The 21,943-nt window shown below is 41.9% G+C and overlaps 1 protein-coding gene across 1 annotated transcript; it reads left to right on the plus strand.

The window, feature by feature from the left end:
* The first annotated feature begins 4,090 nt into the window (after positions 1-4,090).
* Positions 4,091-21,721, plus strand: LOC138966561 (protein zyg-11 homolog B-like). The gene is made up of 15 exons (XM_070338835.1): positions 4,091-4,223; positions 8,196-8,371; positions 10,279-11,148; positions 11,573-11,684; positions 12,826-12,966; positions 13,135-13,311; positions 13,722-13,775; positions 14,014-14,124; positions 14,660-14,801; positions 15,412-15,545; positions 16,467-16,534; positions 17,367-17,499; positions 18,040-18,092; positions 18,557-18,654; positions 19,842-21,721. Exons 2-15 carry the CDS (start codon positions 8,343-8,345, stop codon positions 19,985-19,987), a joined length of 2,268 nt encoding a protein of 755 aa, XP_070194936.1. The 5' UTR covers positions 4,091-4,223; positions 8,196-8,342; the 3' UTR covers positions 19,988-21,721.
* Positions 21,722-21,943: the final 222 nt, after the last annotated feature.

Genomic DNA, 21,943 nt, shown 5'->3' on the forward strand with positions numbered 1-21,943 from the left:
CCATCATCATCATCATCATCTCTCTCTCTCTCTCTCTCTCTCTCTCTCTCTCTCTCTCTCTCTCTCTCTCTCTCTCTCTCTCTCTCTCTCTCTCTCTCTCTCTCTCTCTCTCTCTCTCTCTCTCTCTCTCTCTCGTCTTTTTCTGAATGTATATGTCATTATGAATTTAAAAAAAATTGATCTTTCCACAAAGAAATTGCTGTTTTCAATACCTAGATATGTTATTTGCCTTTGTTCATCTGTGATGCATAAGTATAATGTCATTATTTATCATGATTTGCTCAACAAGCATGTAGAGTCAACTATTTTTGAGTGAGACGACTATATTTAATCAATTAATGTATAATTAAAAACAGTTTTTATTACTGTTGAGCTTTATTGTGTCTTGTGTACGTTCTTTGTTTCTTTAATCACTAAATGAAGTATGATGTCATGATATAATTTCGTAGACATAGTTTAAAATGGTGTTGATTTGTAACGTTCTTGAATTTGTTTTGCAGTCCCTCGATCGTCGCGAGCATCTGAAGTTTTGGCCTTGGCGGTCATTCTTTCCCTCTGTATTCTTAGATAGTTTATGGTGTGTGTGTGTGTGTTGGTGTGTGTGTGTGTGTGTGTGTGTCAGAATGTCTCAGATAATCAGTGAACGCATATCAGTGTATGGTTGTGGAAAACAGAGATAACTGATTGAAATGATTTTGGTTTAGTCGTGGTCGAGCAAAAGAGTTAGATAACCTGACTGATAGATGGATAGATTGATTGATTACAAGAATCAAGGTTTAGTTGTTTTTTCTTAATTTAAAAGAAAATGAGAAGTCAATTTGAAACAGGTTCTTAGAATAAGAATACATTATTATAGATAAGTATTCATTCATGTTTATTGATTATTGATTATGTAACATTCGGAAGAGAGAAAGTGAGTTGTACCTCTTCTTTTTCAGGATCACTATTTCACCCTTGTTTGCATGCATTCCCCGTTTCGTTTTGCTGTTGCATTTCTTTAATGCAACCATGCTTGTTGTTGTTTCTTTAAAAGTGTTTTTAGTGCCCTCGTGTATTATGCCAATGCGTTTCCCCCAGGCTGTTGGTGCATTCCTTCGGTCAGATTGTATTACCCTGCCGTTGCCTTCCCGTGATGGCGCTTTCTCTCGACATTGCGTTCCCGTGCTGGTGCGTTCCCTTGCCATTGCGTTCCCTTGCTGGTGCATTCCCCTGCCGTTGCGTTCCCTTGCTGACGTGTTCCCCCTGCCGTTGCGTTCCCTTGTCGTTACGTTCCCGTGCTGGTGCGTTCCCCTAACGGTGCGTTCCCATCCTAGTGCGTTCCGCTGACGTTGCGTTCCCGTGCTAGTGCGTTCCCTTGCTGGTGCGTTTTCTCTTCTGTTGCTTTCCCCCTGCCGTTGCGTTTCCCTGCTGGTGCGTCCCCCTGCCGTTTTGTTCCCTTGCGGGTGCGTTCCCTTGCTGTTGCGTTCCCGTGCTGGTGCGTTCCCGTGCTGTTGCTGTACCCTGCCGTTGCTGGTGTGTACCCCTGATGTGTCACCCCCACTCCCCACCCAGTCGTTGTATAACCTTGCTGGTAATTTCCCCTCGCCATGTTCTCTTTATTGTGCGTTTTCACTGTCGTTGTGTAACCTTTCTATTGTGTTCCCGTCGCCCCCACCCCCTCCCCTTGCTGTTCCGTTCAACGTTTTCGTGCTGCATTTCCCCCTGCTTATTTTACCCTCTTGTTGGGATTCCCCCGCTAAATTTAATCCTGCTGCTTTTTGTTATGGCACTGAGTTCCAAGTCCTGCATTTGTATGCTGTTTGTCCTTGTTGCCTCAAAAACTGCTGCTGACTTCGTTTCTATTGTGCCACCTACAGCATGTATTGATTTTTTTATGTTTTGCTTTGTTTACATTTGATTTTGTTGGTCTTTTTTTCCCCACCACTGTCCTTGTTGCTTCCTATCCAGCATGATTTATTTTAGTTACCTTTGTCTTTTTCCGATTCATAGTTACATTTTGTTCCTGCTTGCCCCTTTTATTTTTTGTTTCCAGATTTTTCGGTCGTCTTGTTGTACTTGTTCTGGTACATTCGGATTGGAAGTCTTACCAGATCCTCCCCTGTCCGATTCTGTCACTAAGAAAGGTAAGCTGCTAAGGAAAACGCTGCCTCTCTCTGTCCTTCTGTCTCATCGTCTTCTTGTCCTCTGACTTGTTGAATTGTTTAATTTGTTACCGATGGATTTTGAGCCTGGGTTGGTGGCACTCATTTCTAGCATTTGGTTCTGCGATTATGGCCCTAGTAACATTTTCTTGATACATTTAGCGTTCGTCTCTTAGTCTGTCCGAAATTTCACTTCATGTTTTCTGGTTTGAAGCTGACAAATCAGATCGGAATTTTAGCATCAGTTTTGTTCACAATCAAGGAGTGAAATTGATTGCCTATTAATTATCCTCATCACACTGTCTGTCACTTCACAACAAGTGCACTCGAAGCTCTCAACAGATACATTTCTCTGGTCCGAAGAAGAATGAGAGGTAGCACAAACAACGGGGACACTTATAGTTACTCATTGCGCCTTGATATCCGAAGGTCAGAATGCAACAGAGACTAATAATCGACTTCCTATACACACCCCTATACCGGGGGTGTAATAAACAGCCAACACAGTGACTACATGTACTAAAGCTTCGATAGCCTAAACCCGAAGACCGAGACGGGTCCACTAGCCGCTCGTCTCGTCTCCGCAAGCATGCCGCGAACATAGTGCCTAATTAACCTTTTTTTTATGTCAAAATGTTCTTATTAAACAATCATGGCATATCTATATATTTTTAGATTCAGGAAATGATAAAGAATAAGATAAAATCCTTTTGGGATCGATTGCTCAAAGTTAAATTTTCAATTAGAATTTCAAGTCTAGTTGAGATTTTTAATGAGACAGAGAGAGAGACAGAGAGAACAAGAAATTCCTCCGAGGTAGGAAAAACACCCCCGTTGGTCAAAGGGAAATAACCATTCTCACTGCCACCAACTGAGAAGGTTATTTCCCTTTGACCATTAATATCTCCCTCTATAAGTCCTTGTAGAATCTTAATCCACCAATAACTCCCTAACCGTGTGTTTGACTGGTCCCAATTTTTGTAAGGACCGTCTCAGGAATGTATAGAACCTGTTCACCAAGTTTGGTGACGATCGGTCCGTTCATTCTTGATATCTATATGCGAACACAAACACACAAACAAACAAACAAACAAACAAACACATCAACCGAATCCTATACACACCCGTACACACCCCTATACCGGGGGTGTAAAGAGAGAGGGAGAGACTGAGATAGACTGAGAGAGAGAGTTTGCCCAGAGACTTAAAAGAGAGAGAGAGAGAGAGAGAGAGAGAGAGAGAGCTAGGTTGAAAGAGAGAGAGCTAGGTTGAAAGAGAGACTCGGCGGTGGGAGAGAGAGACTAGAGAGAGTGCATACACCCTTTCACTGAGTCAATAGAACCCACCGGTGGGACAACAATTATTACTTTCTTAACATAGGGCCTAGTTTCTGTTACCAGAAACCAACTTTGGAACTCTACTACATAGGAAACGGGGTTGTCCTGGATCTGTGTTCAAGCGCTCAACATGATCATTTGAACGTAAGACTTGTTCGCCCTGCACTGAGGGGCGGAGCAGTTAAGCCAGACCGGGGGGGGGGGGGGGGGGGGGGGGGGGGTGGGGGAGGGGGGAGGGTTAGAACTTGGGGTCCAGGGGTAGACCCCTTGTGGGGTACATGGGCAAGGCCCCGTTGGGGGGGTCTGGGGGGCCTTCCAGAAGCTGAAGAGTTTTAGCTATTTTATGAACAATTTATGGCTTATCACCTTGATTTTAAACACTCATGATCAACTGGTGTCAGCAGCCACTCATTATTTCTTTTAAAATTAGTATTAATTTCTTTTTGACAGCCGGGGGGGGGGGGTTCCAGAACCCCTGTAATCCCCCCCCCCCCCCCCCCCCCCTAATCTGCCCCTGGTCTGCACAGGCGAATCGGCCATGTGCCAGTGTTGTTATGCTCGATGAGTCACCGTTGATCCATTTGACAAAGCATAAAAGTGACCTCCCCTTACAATAATGGTGGCGCAGGATTTTGCGTCAATGCGCAAGAAATTTCACTATTTTGATTAAAAATGCATCTTTTTCATGACTTAGATGTGACCCAGAAGTATTTTACGTCAGCGAGATCATAACTGTTCGATCGAGGTACGTATTGTGGTTGTCATTTTGATTTGAGGGTGTTCAGTTCTGCAGTGGGGGTAGAACCTGCCATCCAAGAGTCGAGTGCTGGGTCTTTCCCACCTACGCCTTTTATTACTTCCCCGACAGAACGGCAGAAGCACATATTTCTTTTCTTGCGTGGCATTATTTGTTGCCAGCTCAGTGCACTGATTTGGAATTTGGGAAAGAAAGGGAGTTGATTTCAGAAGTGTCTAGTTTCACTTTCAGGTTAAATTGCGAATTACCGTGATTTGCCTGCAGATGCCAGAATTCCTCAAATTACTGTTTTCGTTTTCAAATTACATGCAGTTTATTCATTTGGATGTCGCCTTTGATTTGTGCAAGAAAGCATTTCGAGTTTCAATTAAGCGGCATGACATACATAAATAAAAATAAGCAAGCATTGATTCAACTAAACTGTACACATGTTCAAAGATATTTTGCACCTCAAACGAGTCAAAGAAATCACGAATAATGACAATCCTGACAAGGCTTTTGTGAGACCCCTTCTCGAGTATGCATCATTAGTATGGGACCCATACAACCAGAAGAGCATTGAGAAGTTGGAAGCTGTCTAGAGCTTCTTACTCAACCGCTACCACAACACGTCAAGTGTGAGCCGGATGATCGACCAACTGGGCTGGCCGTCTCTCGAGCAACGTAGAAGAACCACGCGCCTGGGGGTCCTTTACAAGATCCATCACGGACTAATTCAGTGCCCAATCATCAAGAGCAAGCTAGTCCCACCCCCACCACGACAGCGCCGTACCCATGACAAGCAGTTCTGCCTCATCAACACCAGAACTCAGTACAGAGGTGGATCATTCCTACCGAGGACTGTTAGGGACTGGAACCACCTTCCCAGTGAAACTGTAGAGGCAGCAACAGTTGACGCTTTTGTGTCACGAGCCTCCGCAAATTAAGTTACAGTTCCTGACAAAACTAGGCCCTTACGGATACAGACTTTTGGCAATGTTTTACGGACAATGATAATGACAACGACCAGAGCACGCAAATGGATTTTAAAACACCCCCCTTTTCATGCCAGAATGATCATGCTCAAGATCGTGGGCATTACCAGAAAGAAGAAGAAGAAGAATCCAGTTGAAAAGTTAAACTTTTTTTTAATAAGATTCATATGAAGATTTAAGAAGGCATTTTATTATTTTTGAGTCACTTGAGAAAAAGTGACTCTATGTAATCGGTCAGTGTTAGTCTGTCCGGCCGTCCGGCCGGCCGTCCGTAGACACCACCTTAACGTTGGACTTTTCTCGGAAACTATCAAAGCGATCGGGCTCATATTTTGTTTAGTCGTGACCTCCAATGACCTCTACACTTAAACGATGGTTTCGTTGACCTTTGACCTTTTTCAAGGTCACAGGTCAGCGTCAAAGGAAAAATTAGACATTTTATATCTTTGACAAACTTTTCTCGGAAACTATCAAAGCGATCGGGCTCATATTTTGTTTAGTCGTGACCTCCAATGACCTCTACACTTTAACGATGGTTTCATTGACCTTTGACCTTTTTCAAGGTCACAGGTCAGCGTCAAAGGAACAATTAGACATTTTATATCTTTGACAAAGTTCATCGGATGTGATTGAAACTTTGTAGGATTATTCTTTACATCAAAGTATTTACATCTGTAGCCTTTTACGAACGTTATCAGAAAAACAAGGGAGATAACTAGCCTTTTCTGTTCGGCAACACACAACTTAACGTTGGGCTTTTCTCGGAAACTATAAAAGTGACCGGGCTCAAATTTTATGTGAACGTGACTCATTGTGTTGTGAATAGCAATTTCTTCCTGTCCATCTGATGCCTCATATAATATTCAGAACTGCGAAAGTGACTCGATCGAGCGTTTGCTCTTCTTGTTATGTTTACAAGGTAATTTTTATTGGCTGTTGTTTTCCACAGTATAACTATAATTTTGAACAAACAGTTTTGAAATAATAATATTCTAAAGAAGAAAAATGCACACATTTGAGTGTATACTGTATACATGTGTAAAGGAGTAAGAACTTGACATGATAATATTGATAGTCTGAATCTGAATAATGTGTTGTTAATACAGTGGAACCCCTCTCTAGCGACCTTGAAAATGTTGACAAAAATCGGTCCTTATGGAGGGGGGTCCTTACAGAGGGAGGGGGCGGGGTCAGGGGGCCACAAAGAAAGTCAGATTTTCTTTAAAAAAAGAAAACAGAGAAGTTTGAGTTGCTGACAACCGTTTCCTCAAGCAAACTGCTTCATTTCATGTTTGACATTGTCCATGGTGTCCACCAGTTCTGGTGCATGTACTACCCTGGCCAAGTTTCCTCTCAAGACATCAAAGAGACTGCCCCATAGGTTAAACTCCCCATAGGTTAAACTCAGTGGACCCGGGTGCAGGAAGTGTTTCCTCTCTCAGATATGAAAGGGGAACCACCTCTCATAGCTAAAACTGGGTCAATGACCCCTGGGAAGAAGGTCAGTGTCTATAAACAAGGCCACCCAGCTATCACAATGGACCTGCCTTTGATCTCGCCCCACACGGAAAATTCTTTTTTCTGGCAGCCAGGAACCAATCCCAAACCTTTTCATTTACGTCAGAGTATGTTGTCTTCTGCCGCTTTGATCGGCATTGTCACCACTTTCCCACCTTTTCAGAATGTTTTCTTTGTCTTGGATAATTCTTTAAATTTGCGATTTTCCAACATCAAGACTTCTTGCAATCGTGATGGCAGTTTCTCCCTTTTTGTGTCTGTTCACAACATTCACTCGATTTTCGAGAGTTAAAAATATTTTATTTTATTTGTAGACGCCATGTCGATCTCCACTGCTCTTCTGTCCAAAGACTGTCTATTCTGACTGAGTTGAACGGTGTATGTTGGTCACGTGAGTTTGTTTTCTCGATGATTGGTTTGTGATGTTTACTCAGCCCACCCAACCATCACACCTCTCAGCGGTTTAGTGCCTTTGCTTACGCGAGACGGTTATACTGTAACTGGTTATAACCGGTTTGTCAGTGATGCGTTACGCTGACTGAGAGTCTTGGCTTTGTCTGACACAAGCTGTTAGGTCGGTCCTTAGACGTTAGAGCAGGGTGGTCGCTACACTGGTGACAACTATATAAGGAAACACATCGGTTAAAAAAAAAAGGGTCGTTGTGGCGGGGTAGTCATTAGAGAGGGGGGTCCTTGTGAGGGGTTCCACTGTAATGTTGAATCCTGATAGTGATGCATAAGAAGGGTATACTCATTAGGCCAAAAAAAAAAAATTGTCTGTTTAGGGTAACATGACCAAAAAAAGTAGGGTCGGTAGGTAGGTAGGTTTTGTTTTTTTTGTTTTTTTGTTTTTGTGTGTGTGTGTAAATGAAACGCCAAATGTCTCTTTTTAGCATTTTTACCTCTTTTTTTTTCTTTTTTTTTTTGAAATCAAAAAAAAGTTTTTGGGTCGGCGCCAAATCGATAGGGTCGGTCGGGTTACCCTAAACAGACAATTTTTTTTTTTTGGCCTTAGTCCCCAATTTCTAGTTTGACAGGACAATTGGGGAGTGGGGCAAGCAAGTACTCAAGTAGCGTTTCTTCTGCTATTCTCGCCGTGAGGAACGCTAGCATTTGGCGAGAGTAGGCGAGCATGTCTTCGAGTTACTTCATATGCGAGAAAAATGGCCGCCGCACTGCTGCCAATCCGATTGGCTGTTCATGGCTGTCTTCCGACCAATGGTGTTTAATTCTTGCATAGCTAGCCATCAGACTGTTTCATATTCACTCTCACCTTCTTGCTTAGCAGGGGGCTATCCGCAAACCATTCTCGCGTGAAACTGAAAGAAACGGGGGACAGGTTGTGTTGTACTTTGCAGACAAAGTCTGATTCAAATCATTCATGGTATAGCTTCAGGAATATAAGTGGAAGGTTTTATTTGAATATATAACAGCCTCTAGTCTAAGGCTTTAAATCTTGTGTTTTCAGGCTTTCAGCAACTACAATAGCAACACAGAGAAAGTGAGCTTCAGAATACCTTCTTGGTAGCTTGCAGCAGTTCAGGCATTGAGAACTGTGACTTGTGATAGGACTAGGAGTGTGTTCACAGATGTCAACAATGCTGTAGTCCAGTTTATGGGCAACTATAAAAGGTTATTTTACAGGTAAGCCAGTTTTGCACTGTGTGTGTGTGTGTGTGTGTGTGTGTGTGTGTGTGTTCAATGGCAAAAAATACCAAATGTTGGTTACTCCAGGTGAACCCACACTATTGAAGTTTGAATATCAGCCTTGCATTTATAAGGTGCTATGGAAAGTTATGCACTATGGGTGTGGTCATACCAGGAAACTGAAGGACTGCAACTTGAGTTTAAACTGGTATTGAGGAGAGAGGAAAATGGGCTTTTCATAAGATCCCAGCTCTAGGTTGAGTTGAATTTTTGAGTCACTTGAGAAAAAGTGACTCTATGTAATCGGTCAGTGTTAGTCTGTCCGGCCGGCCGTCCGGCCGGCCGGCCGTCCGTCCGTCCGTAGACACCACCTTAACGTTGGACTTTTCTCGGAAACTATCAAAGCGATCGGGCTCATATTTTGTTTAGTCGTGACCTCCAATGACCTCTACACTTTAACGATGGTTTCGTTGACCTTTGACCTTTTCCAAGGTCACAGGTCAGCGTCAAAGGAAAAATTAGACATTTTATATCTTTTCTCGGAAACTATCAAAGCGATCGGGCTCATATTTTGTTTAGTCGTGACCTCCAATGACCTCTACACTTTAACGATGGTTTCGTTGACCTTTGACCTTTTTCAAGGTCACAGGTCAGCGTCAAAGGAAAAATTAGACATTTTATATCTTTGACAAAGTTCATCGGATGTGATTGAAACTTTGTAGGATTATTCTTTACATCAAAGTATTTACATCTGTAGCCTTTTACGAACGTTATCAGAAAAACAAGGGAGATAACTAGCCTTTTCTGTTCGGCAACACACAACTTAACGTTGGGCTTTTCTCGGAAACTATAAAAGTGACCGGGCTCAAATTTTATGTGAACGTGACTCATTGTGTTGTGAATAGCAATTTCTTCCTGTCCATCTGATGCCTCATATAATATTCAGAACTGCGAAAGTGACTCGATCGAGCGTTTGCTCTTCTTGTTTTTTTATTTGATTGCAGACCGACTTTTGAAAATAACACAAACAGTTCCTGATTGATCACTTGTTTCTAATTCTTCTTCAGCGTTTGATGATGGTTGTGTCTAAATTTGTTGGCCTGTGATGTTGACAAAGTAGGCGGTTAGTCTGATGTCCTGGGTGCTGCCCCACAGCTTGGAGTCCAGCATTGTCCCCGTGGGCCAGACGCGTTTCCTCACTGCAGTGGAGTTGGCAGGTCTGCAGAAAGTGCTCTGGTGTCCGGTCCGCCTCTCCACAGTCACACAGGGCCGACTGTCGGATGCCTATTCTTTTTAGTCCGCAGTGGCCTCTCCGGAGGTGGAAGACAATGGTCTGCTTGTAACGAGTGGGCTGATAGAGGGCATCTTCGTGTACACTACATTGGGGTGTGCACGTTAAAGATCCCACGATTGACAAAAGGGTCTTTCCTGGCAAAATTGTATAGGCATAGATAAAAATGTTCACCAAAATACCCGTGTGACTTGGAATAATAGGCCGTGAAAAGTAGGATATGCGCAGAAATGGCTGCGATCTGCTGGCCGATGTGAATGTGTGATGTATTGTGTAAAAAAATTCCATCTCACACGGCATACATAAATCCCTGCGCCTTGAATATGTGCGCGATATAAATTGCATAAAAATAAAAATAAAATAAAAAATAAATCCCTGCGCTTAGAACTGTACCCACGGAATACGCGCGATATAAGCCTCATATTGATTGATTGATTGATTGTATTGTATTCATTGTTTTTCTTTTTGAAGGTGAATATTTGCCTGTTTCGGATCAGGGTCCTGGCTTCACTGTGAGTGAGGCTAAAGGGTTGCAGCTCAGTTTTGCTGCCCTCCTTTGCCACATGTTCCTGATGCTTTTGTTGGTTTATTTTTTACTTTGTTTTACTTGCAGACACACAGCCATCATCATGTACGACACACCTATCAGCCTGCAGGAGTGCTGTGTGGATTTCATTTGTGACAACCTTGCAGCTCTCTGTGATGTTCAGACATCAGAGACCACGCACGACAAATTCGTCTTCAAGGACTCGGAAGTCTGTTTCCACACAGACCTTTCAGAACAGCTGTTGGTGACCCTCGGTGAAAAAGGGAAACTGAACGATGAGTCGCTGGCTTTGTTTGACTCGGAAAACACGACCCTCCGACGGGTGAGCATTCATGACTCTCAGCTCTCCTTGAAAGGTCTGCGAGTGCTCAAAGGACATCGCATCTCTGAGCTGGAGATCACAGGGTTGAAGGGCGTGACTGTGAACGACGTGATCAGCTGTCTCGGTGAGTGGACACTGTCCAACCTGCGAATGCTCAACGTCTCCAATAACACTTTCCTCAACAACGCCAAGTTCTGTGTGGTGGTGGCGCTCTCCAAGCTCCGCAGCCTGCACAGCCTTAACGTCAGCTACACCGAGTTCAACAAGCACGGGCTGGAGATCATCGCGGAGGACCTTCCCTCTTTAGAAAGCCTCGATATCTCCAGCACACCCATCTCAGACATCTCGCCCTTGAAAAAGTGCAAGGATCGGCTAAAGTCACTGTGCATGTACAATCTTCAGCTGCCTAGCAGTGATGAAACGGCATCCATTCTTTGTGAACTGTCTCACCTTAGGCATCTGGACGTGTCGGGTGACGCTCTCGGTCAGTCTTTCATCACTGTTCATCCTGCCCAGTTTCAGATATCGGCATTCTTGGAAAGGACGGCTGCCAACCCTCACTTACGATCGCTGGATATCTCGGGCAGGGAAGAAGTGTCTGAGCAAATTCTCAGGTAATGTTCAGGGCCCTTTTTCCTGCTTGTATTAGTTAAAGTTAAACTGTCTTTTTTTCTCTCCAAGTTGCATCATATACACATGTAGATGTTAATGTAAATGTTTCTGTGAATTGAGACTTACTGGAGGAAATATTTCACTGAGTTAATGTGCAAGTGTTAGGCATTGTATTAATTATTTGCTGACTAAGTGTTATCTTTTGTCAGAACTGAGTACTAGAATATGCTGTTATTGTTAACTTTGGAGTATTTTCAGGTAAAGGTGTTGATATTCTGAAAATAAATTGCATGCTGAGAAAGTTTTGAGTTCAACCATTTACTCAATTAGGTTTTTTTCTTTTACTTTTCTTGTAAGTTGTATTTCATTTTCATATACAAGTATTTTCCGAAGCTTTGCTGATATTTGCTTTGTTATCATCACCAGGGATTACTTGGAATCCCATAAGCCAATGAGATTTCTGGGTTTGTCGCTGACAAAGGCCTGTGAATATGCCATGTTTACTCCAGAGTCTATAGAACACAACTCGGAAATAATTGTGAGTATTATTTTCATAATTAATTACATGGTGTTACCATCATGTTTTTCTGCAAATGTGATTGTTTCACTTTTGAAATATCTAGAAATCCATGTTTCAAAAATATGTCTGAAAAAATGGTGCCTGTTACTTGTAAGATATTAAGAACTGTTATAGTGTTAAAAATAAAAATAAAATAGAAGATAAAATATTAGGATAAAATAAAATAAAATGTTAATGTTAAACTGAAAGGTTTTTCATTAGTTATAGTTTTATACAACTTATAGGTACCCCCCGCGGGTTAGGGGGAAGAATTTACCCGATGCTCCCCAGCATGTCGTAAGAGGCGACTAACGGATTCTGTTTCTCCTTTTACCCTTGTTAGGCCAAAAAAAAAAATTGTCTGTTTAGGGTAACCCGACCGACCCTATCGATTTGGCGCCGACCCAAAAACTTTTTTTTGATTTCAAAAAAAAAAAAAAAAAAAAAAGAGGTAAAAATGCTAAAAAGAGACATTTGGCGTTTCTTTCTCTCCCTTTCTCTCTGTTTTATTTATACGTTAGTTTTGAAACATGTATTCATCAAATATAAGAAGTGAATGTTCAGCCAACATAGCATTTACACACACAAAAAAAAAAAAAAAAAAAAAAAAAAAAAAAAAAAAAAAACCTTCCTACCTACCGACCCTACTTTTTTTGGTCATGTTACCCTAAACAGACAATTTTTTTTTTTTGGCCTTAAGTGTTTCTTGTATAGAATATAGTCAATGTTTGTAAAGATTTTAGTCAAGCAGTATGTAAGAAATGTTAAGTCCTTTGTACTCGAAACTTGCATTCTCCCAGTTAGGTAATATATTGTACTACGTTGCAAGCCCTTGGAGCAATTTTTTGATTAGTGCTTTTGTGAACAAGAAACAATTAACAAGTGGCTCTATCCCATCTCCCCCCCTTTCCCCGTCGCGATATAACCTTCGTGGTTGAAAACGACGTTAAACACCAAATAAAGAAAGAAAGAACAACTTATAGGTAGACATATTAATCAGACAACCAGTGACTGTCTGGAGAAATTTAATGGTCTTTCATTGATGTGTTTGCATTATAAATATATTTCTTGGCAAAATTAAAGTGTTCACTGCATTGCTAATTTTTGGGCTAATTTACAGGTGACAGGCGAAGGAACTTTGGAGCAGATCATGGAAGCTTTGCGACGATATGTGTCACGAGCAGTCTACGTTCAGAAGACTCTTTTCAAGCTGTTTGGGTTTTCCTCAGGGCTGACTGAACCCAGGGAAGACATCATCAAGGTGTGTAACCTTTGAGTGAGGGGGGGGGGGGGGGTGGGGGGGGGGGCAGAATATAAGTTATAACTCATCATTCTCTGAAGATTATAATATAAAGCCATATAGCTATAAAGACTTACACATACTTCCAGGCGGATGAGTTGAAAATATTCTTTGTGTATCTTGTTGCAGCTGGTGTTGCCAGGCATGAAGAACCACCCGCGACAGCTTGGTGTGCAGATGGCCGCAACGGCCTGCCTCTACAACCTGACCAAGGGGGAGCTGGGGCCCAAACTCCACCCCTCCTGTCTGCTGCAAGTGGTGGGACTCACGCTGGATGCCATGGAGAACTTCCCCAACCATCAACAGGTACGGGCAAGGATTAAGTTAGAGATTGGAGAAGGAGAAGTCTGTTGGGCATGTTCAACAGAAACTAGTGTATAATTATGAAAGTTGAGGGATTCTCAGCAAAATGAAGAAGCTCTGTGTGTGTGTGTGTGTGTGTGTGTGTGTGTGTGTGTGTGTGTGGATGCCACGAAGAACTTCCCCAACCATCAACCATTTACACCGTATGGAGTGAAATATTGCATCAAAAGGGGAAGCATGTTGTGCATTACAGACAGAGAGACATGCATTTGAAATAAAGGAAAATGGAGAAGATCAAAATGTATGTGTTTGCAGCCTTTAGAGTGTCTCAGACTTGTAAGTGCAGAAAGATAAGCAACTGTTTGTCTTTGTGCGCCTGCTGTAAATGTAATTTTTTCTTTTTCTTTTTGCAGCTGCAGAAGAATGCCTTGTTAACACTATGCAGTGATAGGATTCTGCAAGACATTGTGAGTTTGTTGCTTTTTGGTTATTTGTTTAGTTAACTTTATTGAATGACTTCATTGATTTTATTATTTTGCTAAAAGGGTGTGCGGGAATCTCAAAAGAAAACTTTCACTGCATACCTTCACGGTTATCATGCCTCAACTTTGACTCAGTTCTGACATTTTTACTTGGATATGCTGGAGAATTTCTCTTGTTTACTATTTGTTAGCTTGTTTTTCTGACAGAGTGTTTTCTTTTCAGTCTTTTGACCGTTTCCGGTGTGCCAAACTGGTGGTGGAGTGTCTGTGTTCATTTGACGACAGTTCCATGAACAGGATGTCTGTAGCCATTTGTTCCATACTGGCTGCCAAGGTGAGTGACTTCAGACATATTTTTCATATAAACTGATTTGTTACAGTGTTAGCATTTTATTTGAAAGGTTCAGCCTGTATAAAAGATTTTTTAAATTCAAACACAGGAAAGAGAAGTGTACATTTGATTTGAAAAAAAAAGGTTTCTGTTTTTGTTTCACTCTTTTACCTTTACATATTACATCATACTGGAATTTACAAATAGAGTTGAAGACAGCAGTCCCTGTTAATCCGTTACATTTGTGGTCTGAAACTATTTTCACTAAGCGGTCTTTTGATGATGATATTGTCCTGCCACATGCTAATACAGGTCCCTCTGTTTCAAGACTTCCAGAAATCTTTCAACATGCTGGGCCTTAAACATGATGGTGTCTTCAAGTTGAAGTAAAATTATAGGCTTCGTGAAGGGAAGGAAGTGAAGTCTAAGGAAGCAAGTCTTAAAAACAGCTTAAAACTGAGGACCCACTTAAAGTTTTGCTGTATGCTGTTTCACTGCACTGTAGCATTTGTGTTGATGGCATATGGTTGTGTTTCAGATCTCAACAGACCAGACTTCCACCCTGGGCTCCAAGCCACGCTACATGAGGAAACTGCTTCAGCTGGTCAAAGGTCGTATGGAGACACGCATCATCGACATCACACTCAAGTTCACGCTCAGTGCTCTCTGGAATCTCACAGGTAAACGCGAAGTACATGTAACTTGATTTGTAGCTGATTGATCTTTGCAAAGGCAATGGTAGCAACGTCAGGTCTTACTCTTTGGAAAGATTGAGAGAATCATTGACATTTTGGCAATCGACAGTGACCAACACAGGACAGTGACCATGAAACAAGCAGTGTCAATGTTAAAATGATGTAGCTTAGCTCTATCTCTGTGTGTTTCAGTTTGCTGTTGTCTGAATAGCACTTGATTAGGGTAAGCTTCATCAGTAGGTTTTCATGCAACTCGATTATCTCAGCACCAAACTCAGCGCAACAAACTCGGTACCAAACTCGTCATGACAAATCGTGGGTATGCATTGCAGCATAACACGTCAACATTGTGGAATGTGTTAGTGAAAGTATGATTATGATAAAGGATGAGTTTACAGATGCTAGGTCCCCCGAAAGCCACGTATGGCTGCCTGGATGGCAGGGTAAAAAAGGTCATACACATTAAAACCCACTTGTGAACATGGGAGTTTCAGCCCATGAACGAAGGAGATGAAGAAGACATGCTAGGTATGTATAGGGGTGTATAGCGTCAACTCTGTGACAAGCGTTGATGAAGGTATCATTATGATTCCAGATGAGTCCCCACCAACATGCGGCGTGTTCCTGAGCGAGCAAGGCCTGGAGCTGTTCATGAACATGCTGCAGGCGCTGGAGGAGGTGGACAACGACAACAGGGTGCAGGTGGAGACCAAGATCCTCGGACTTCTGGTAAGATATGATCGTGGTGCTGTTACAGATGCTGTCAAACCCACATTTTAGGAACCCCCCCTCCCTGTTCTAAGACTCCCCCTTTTTTAAGACCTTTTTTCTGATTTTCTGTTCAAGACCTCTGTGAATCCTCAATTTTAAGACTCCCTCCTTTTTAAGGCCTGATTTTTTTCTGATTTCTTAGCAGTCTTAAAAATGAGGTTTCGTTGTACATTCCTTCCTGTGTTAACCATGTCACACAGACCTGTGCAAGCTTTTACATAGGGCGAAAAGATCCATGCACATGCTACAAGTCTACAGTCTGGGTGCTTGCTATGCAGAGTGGGAATTTTGTGTTGAATTTATTATGCAAACTGACACTGACAGAGGTGTCACTGATGAAATAAATTCATAAAACAAAATCCCGCTCTGGACAGAAAGCAGTTGGGCCATAAATTGTTGGTATTTGTCCCAGTGGGAGGGTATTCTTATCCCATGTGATTAGCTTGGATAGATCTGTGGTGGTGACAGTCATGATCAAGAAAGAATGTAGGGCCTGCCTTCGATCTGTGTACACATCATCTGTTTTGTTCATTGAATTAAAACATTTTGAAAACTTGATTATTCCTGTCTGGTTTTAAGAACATGATTTGTTGGGTCAATTTGTTAGACGTTCAGTCTACAATGGTTGATCAGATTTTTGAGTGCCTGTGCCAGGAGCTGAAAGGGGATTTCTTTGGCAAAATTTGTGTAGAACATAGGAAGGTCCTTGATTTATCAACATTGTGCTAACAAATGTTATGACATAGGACTACACAAATGCAAAACCAACACAGAACAGAACACAATTCTTTTATCTTTTATCTCTCTTGTTAAGTAAGCACTTTTATTTGTTACTGAATTGTTACAATTTACTGTAAAGTTGTCTGTATCATTGTGCAGAACAACATTGCTGAGGTGAAAACGTTACGTCCAGAGCTCATGAGAGAGGACTTCATCATGGTGGTCAAGTGAGTCAGATTGTTTGTTTTATTGAAATTATGAAAGAAACAGGTTCCAATTCACATTAGCTTGGCAGCCTCTGTTCTTCTCGGATGTTTTCAGATCAGATGTAACTTAAATGCGCATCCAAAGTATACTAGATTTGTGTCGAAAGGTGTGGTCTTTGTTAAAACAGACTGACATTTTTTTAAACTTGTAAAATAAAGACCTCTCAATGAATTTGTTCTCAGTGTCATTTATGGGGTGACATTTTCAGGAGTAAAGCAACTGTGATGATAATAATAATAATACAAGAATTTATAACGCGCACATATCTCACCTCAAGGCGCATTCATACACATTCTTTCGCATTAACGATAATTATGATAACGTGTTTTAAAAAAGTGTCCTTTTAGCAACATGCTGACCTGCAACGAAAAAGCAGCTACCTTGCATGACATTGGACTATTAAATATATAGGAAACAAACACCGGCACGGTTGACCTAGTGGTAAGGCGTCCGCCCTGTGATCGGGAGGTCGTGGGTTCGAACCCCGGCCGGGTCATACCTAAGACTTTAAAATTGGCAATCTAGTGGCTACTCCGCCTGGCGTCTGGCATTATGGGGTTAGTGCTAGGACTGGTTGGTCCGGTGTCAGAATAATGTGACTGGGTGAGACATGAAGCCTGTGCTGCGACTTCTGTCTTGTGTGTGGCGCACGTTATATGTCAAAGCAGCACCGCCCTGATATGGCCCTTCGTGGTCGGCTGGGCGTTAAGCAAACAAACAAACAAATAGGAAACAAACGTTAAACTGAGACATGCTTGAAAGTTTGATGTTTGAAAATATTGGTGTTTGCAGACGTTTACTGCACACGAAGCACATAGACGTGAGCTACTTTGCGGCTGGAATCGTCGCTCATCTTGCCAGTGACGGTGAAGAGGCGTGGAGAGGTATTGCTGGCATGCAGCGTGCAGACATCTTGGAAGAACTGGTGAGTTTCATCTTTTATTGTTTATTTGGGGGGGGGGGGGGGGGGTTCTGGTAGGTTACAGTCAGGTTTTGAAGAGGAGTCTTGGGAACACTTGTTGCTTGAAAAGATATTATATTCAGTTGCACTGTTTGGTTTTCTGGTAGTGCATGTTGGTATTTTTATTTCAAATTTGTTGGTGTTTAGACACTGATAAACTGAAATGTTACATTTGTTGTGTTTTTAGGAAAGAAGAAAAATTCAGGCAAACCATAACATTACCATGAAGTAATGTTAGGCTCCTGCGATAAGGGGAGATAAAGATGTTTTCTGATGTCCATGAAAAGAAATTTATCCACATGAATAAAAGCTGACTTGTTGTGGTTCTTTTAATGGGCATCCAATGGGAAGGATAATGTTGATAAGAGGTTGAGGTGAATGAAGGAGGTCATAGGTCATGAAAGCTTAAGTCCCATTCGTGTGATATTTCTGCTGCACATAGCTGAATTATTTTTGCGCGTGAATCTGAATCAAATTAATTTTTTATTTATGCATGTGTTACAGAGTGAAGTGGTGATGGAGTGGGAACAGCCACAAGGAGAGATGGTGGCTTACAGGTTGGTATTGTGCAAAGTACTTGCCGTCATGAAGTAACAAATAGTGTAAGGTTGCTATTTTTCTTTAAACAGCAGTTATCTCCCTTGTATTTTTGTGTTTTCATACACACACACTCGAGAAGGAAACTACTTGTTTGTTATGCACATTTTCTGTCCATTTTTCAGTGAAACACAGATAGATTTTTTATAAATTTTGAGGTGTCTGCATTCGTTGATGACTGGGAAAAAAAATGCCTATCAGTATGTTTGAGAGTTAGATTCATATGTGCTCATGCTCTGAAAGTTGAATTTTTGAGTTGTCTTCATTGGAATCTCAGAAAATAAACAGAAATTACACAGTAAAAGACAAGCCTCTCAGGCAATGATATGAGATCGAGTTTTCTTACCTACTGACAGAGAGACCTCCTGCTCAATTTATTGTTTGTGAAAAATATATGATACCTTTACGGTGATGGATGTTGCAGATCCTTCAGTCCCTTCTTTCCTCTTCTGGACTGTTTTGACACTCCATCTGTACAGCTGTGGGCAGTGTGGGCTATTCAGCATGTCTGCTCAAAGAATGGTAAGTGTTTTATTGTCAGGTTTGTTTGGGTGTGTGGATGGGTATTCTTTACCACATTTATATTACATTTTGACGGGCATAGTGGTAAGACATCGGCCTCCCAATCGGAAGGTCGTGAGTTCAAATCCTGGCCACTGCCGCCTGGTGGGTTCAGGGTGGAAATTTGTCTGATCTCCCAGGTCAACTTATGTGCTGACCTGCTAGTGCCTTATCCCCCTTCGTGTGTACACGCAAGCACAAGATCAAGTGCGCAACAAAAAGATCCTGTATTCCATGTCAGAGTTCGGTAGGTTATAAAAACACAAATATACCCAGCATGATTCCCCCGAAATTGGTGTATGCTGCCTAAATGGTGGGGTAAAAACAGTCATACACGTAAAAATCCACTTGTGCTAAAAACATGAGTGAATGTGGGAGTCTCAGACCATGAACGAAGAAGAAGAAGATATTACATTTTGTGAGCAGTGCTGCAGCTTTCATTTTCACCAAGATACCCAAAACTGCTGTCTGCACTCAGTCCTATACTAACAAGAGGCGAAGCCTTCAAGGCTCACGTAAGAAATCGACAAACAGTAACACAAACTCAATCACTTTGTCACACATACACACACACACACACACACACACACACACAGTAAGCGGCATAGGTGACACTGTGCAAGAAAGCGAGACACTAGATCTAGATCTGAATGGCCGATTTCGAAGAAAAAACTAGTCTCGGCCCGCTCAAAATAACAATGACCGAGACTTTCAGTAATTCCTTCGCGTGACGTCTAACCCTCTTACGTCATAATGTGACGTCTTCAAATGTTGTGACGTCTTCAAATGTTAAAGTTTCTACCACAGACATACATACATACATACATACGCACGCACGCACGCACAGACAGACAAAAGTTAGCATTGCATAGGCTACACTTACTTGAGCCAAAAACAGTTGATGTAGGTGAAACTAAAAGGTACCTGCAACCCAAGTGGTGAGTACTTTGGCTACCAGAGTAACCAACAGTTCTACAAACATCTAAACATGTTTGTTGTTGTTTGTGTCTGTTCCATGAACATTAGTATCCAGAGACTGCCATTCAAGGGCAAGGCTTGAAGCCATGTAGAGAATCTTTTTTAAAGCTGAGTGCAGTTTCTAAATGAGTCGTGTTAAGCTTATTTGTCATGTGGGTGTGTGGTTGCAGGGGACCGCTACTGCCCCTTGCTGCAGGAGGAAGGCGGAGTGGACAAGATACACCGCCTGATGACCAGCTACCCCGCGGACACCAACCTCTCGCAGATCTCCGCCAGCATTCTCGACAAGCTTAACAGGCACGTTCGCTCGCGGTGAAGCTCATGGACTGCTTAAAGCTTCAGCCAGCATTCTCGACAAGCTTAACAGGCACGTCCGCTCGCGGTGAAGTTGTGGACTGCTTGAAGCTTCAGCCAGAAGGTTTGGTTAGGAAATATTTTTTCTGTCGTCAGCTGAAAGAAAGAAAGTCAGGGGCAACTGTGCTTTCACCGTCAAAGCTGGAAATGAAATCTCCAGTTTCTAAGTTTTCAACAACTCAGTGGCAAAGCCCAGTTTGTTCCAGTTGACTTAAGTGAGGATAAAACAATATTACTTTTTTTTATGTCAGTGCTAGCTAGCTGTAGCAAGAACTAACCCTTGAGCTTGCATTTATTTTTGACGTTACAAATTGTGTCGAACTGGCTTAATGGCTGTTCTGTTTAGGGTGTTGCAATTGGTAATCCTAACTCCTTTCTGTCCCTGAGATGGATGGGAAACGTGTTGTCTGCATAGTTTGAAAATGTGTTGTCTATGCCCCAGGGTGGTATATTTCTTCACAAGACTGTGGGTTGTTTGTTTAAAGAAAAATAATCCAATCTGAGAACCTTTTTTTTTACAAAAAAAGAGAGAGAGGAAAAACTAATGGAGCATTCTGTAAAAGGGACAAAAAATATTGATGTTGGAGAAAGGCTTTTCTTCTGTTCATCCTTAACACTTTCGCGACGGGACACTGATAAATCAGTACCAGCGCTGACACGCCCATGGACGGGAAGCGCATTTTTCAGTACCAGCCATAGAGGGTACACGACTCGTGATTGCTTCCCGGTTTTTGAAGCTTGCAAATAAATTGAGTTGTTTCCCTTGATACACTTGGCGTCCCCTTCTGCCATTTGCAAATCCGCCTGATTTGTGTGCATTTTTGAGGAAAAAAAATGAATCAAAGGCGAGCCTTGTCTCGGGAGGAGATTCTCCGGATGTTGGACCTAGAGGATCCCGTAGAGCATGATTCGGACGTATCGTTTTCGCCTCACGAAAGCGATACAAGCAGTGAAAGTGAGGAAGAAACAGTCCCGTTGTTGCTAGTACGAGTCGGCAAACTACACGTGGTTGGCGGTGATACTGCTAGACGAACATGTATCTCGGAATCGTGCAGGAGCTATGGGGGCGTGGCAGCACTGATAACAATGGATGGCTGGAGCCTTCAAATCCTTTTGGAATTGTTCATAGGTGTACAGTTGGTACTTTGTTGTGAAAATGTGACTTATATTCAATATGGATTACCTAGACATCATTTGGTGAGTGTTAGATCTACAGTTTTGTTTCATTTGAGTCAGGATGCTGTGAGTGAATGCGTGATTTGCTTGTTTTTTTCTTTGTACTGTCTCCTTATTTCTGTGTACAATGTTAACAATATTTCAGCTAATTCATAGGTTTTACACCTTGTTTGGTTATAACATTATTTATAATACTTTCTGTTAAAAAATAACTTTTAAAAAAAGCAGTAGAAAATAAAACACACACAAAAAAACGTTAAAAAACACAAATTATCCCCCTTTCACCCCCCTTTCACCCCCCTTTGCTAAAACAAATCGCGTGACAAACTTATAAATAGCACGACTGAACTGGGCATCCATTTTTGAATTAGTACACAAAATTTGGTGGTGATTGGACTTAATTCAAGCTTGCTAGACAGATTTCTTTACAGTTACTGATTTTTGGGAAGTTTCTTGGTGGCAAGCTTGGGCAGGCAGGACGTAAACGCCGTGGCAGTGCTAGTCACAATAGTGTTAATCATGAAAAACAGCAGAAGTTTAAAAAAATTTTTTTTAGTGGTAGAGAGACGAAGACATGTTAGAAGTGTTAGATTGTTTTAAAACTGACATGTCTTGGTAATGTCTTCTTAATCTTTGGAGGGATTAGCAAGACTGTCAGGTGTTTGTTCCTTACTTTTGATTATTTACATGACATCAGATGCCTGAAACCTGTACAATCATTTTCTGTTTCTTTCTCTGTGAA

Source organism: Littorina saxatilis, linkage group LG5, assembly GCF_037325665.1.
Source record: "Littorina saxatilis isolate snail1 linkage group LG5, US_GU_Lsax_2.0, whole genome shotgun sequence".
Classification (NCBI taxonomy): Eukaryota; Metazoa; Mollusca; class Gastropoda; order Littorinimorpha; family Littorinidae; genus Littorina; species Littorina saxatilis.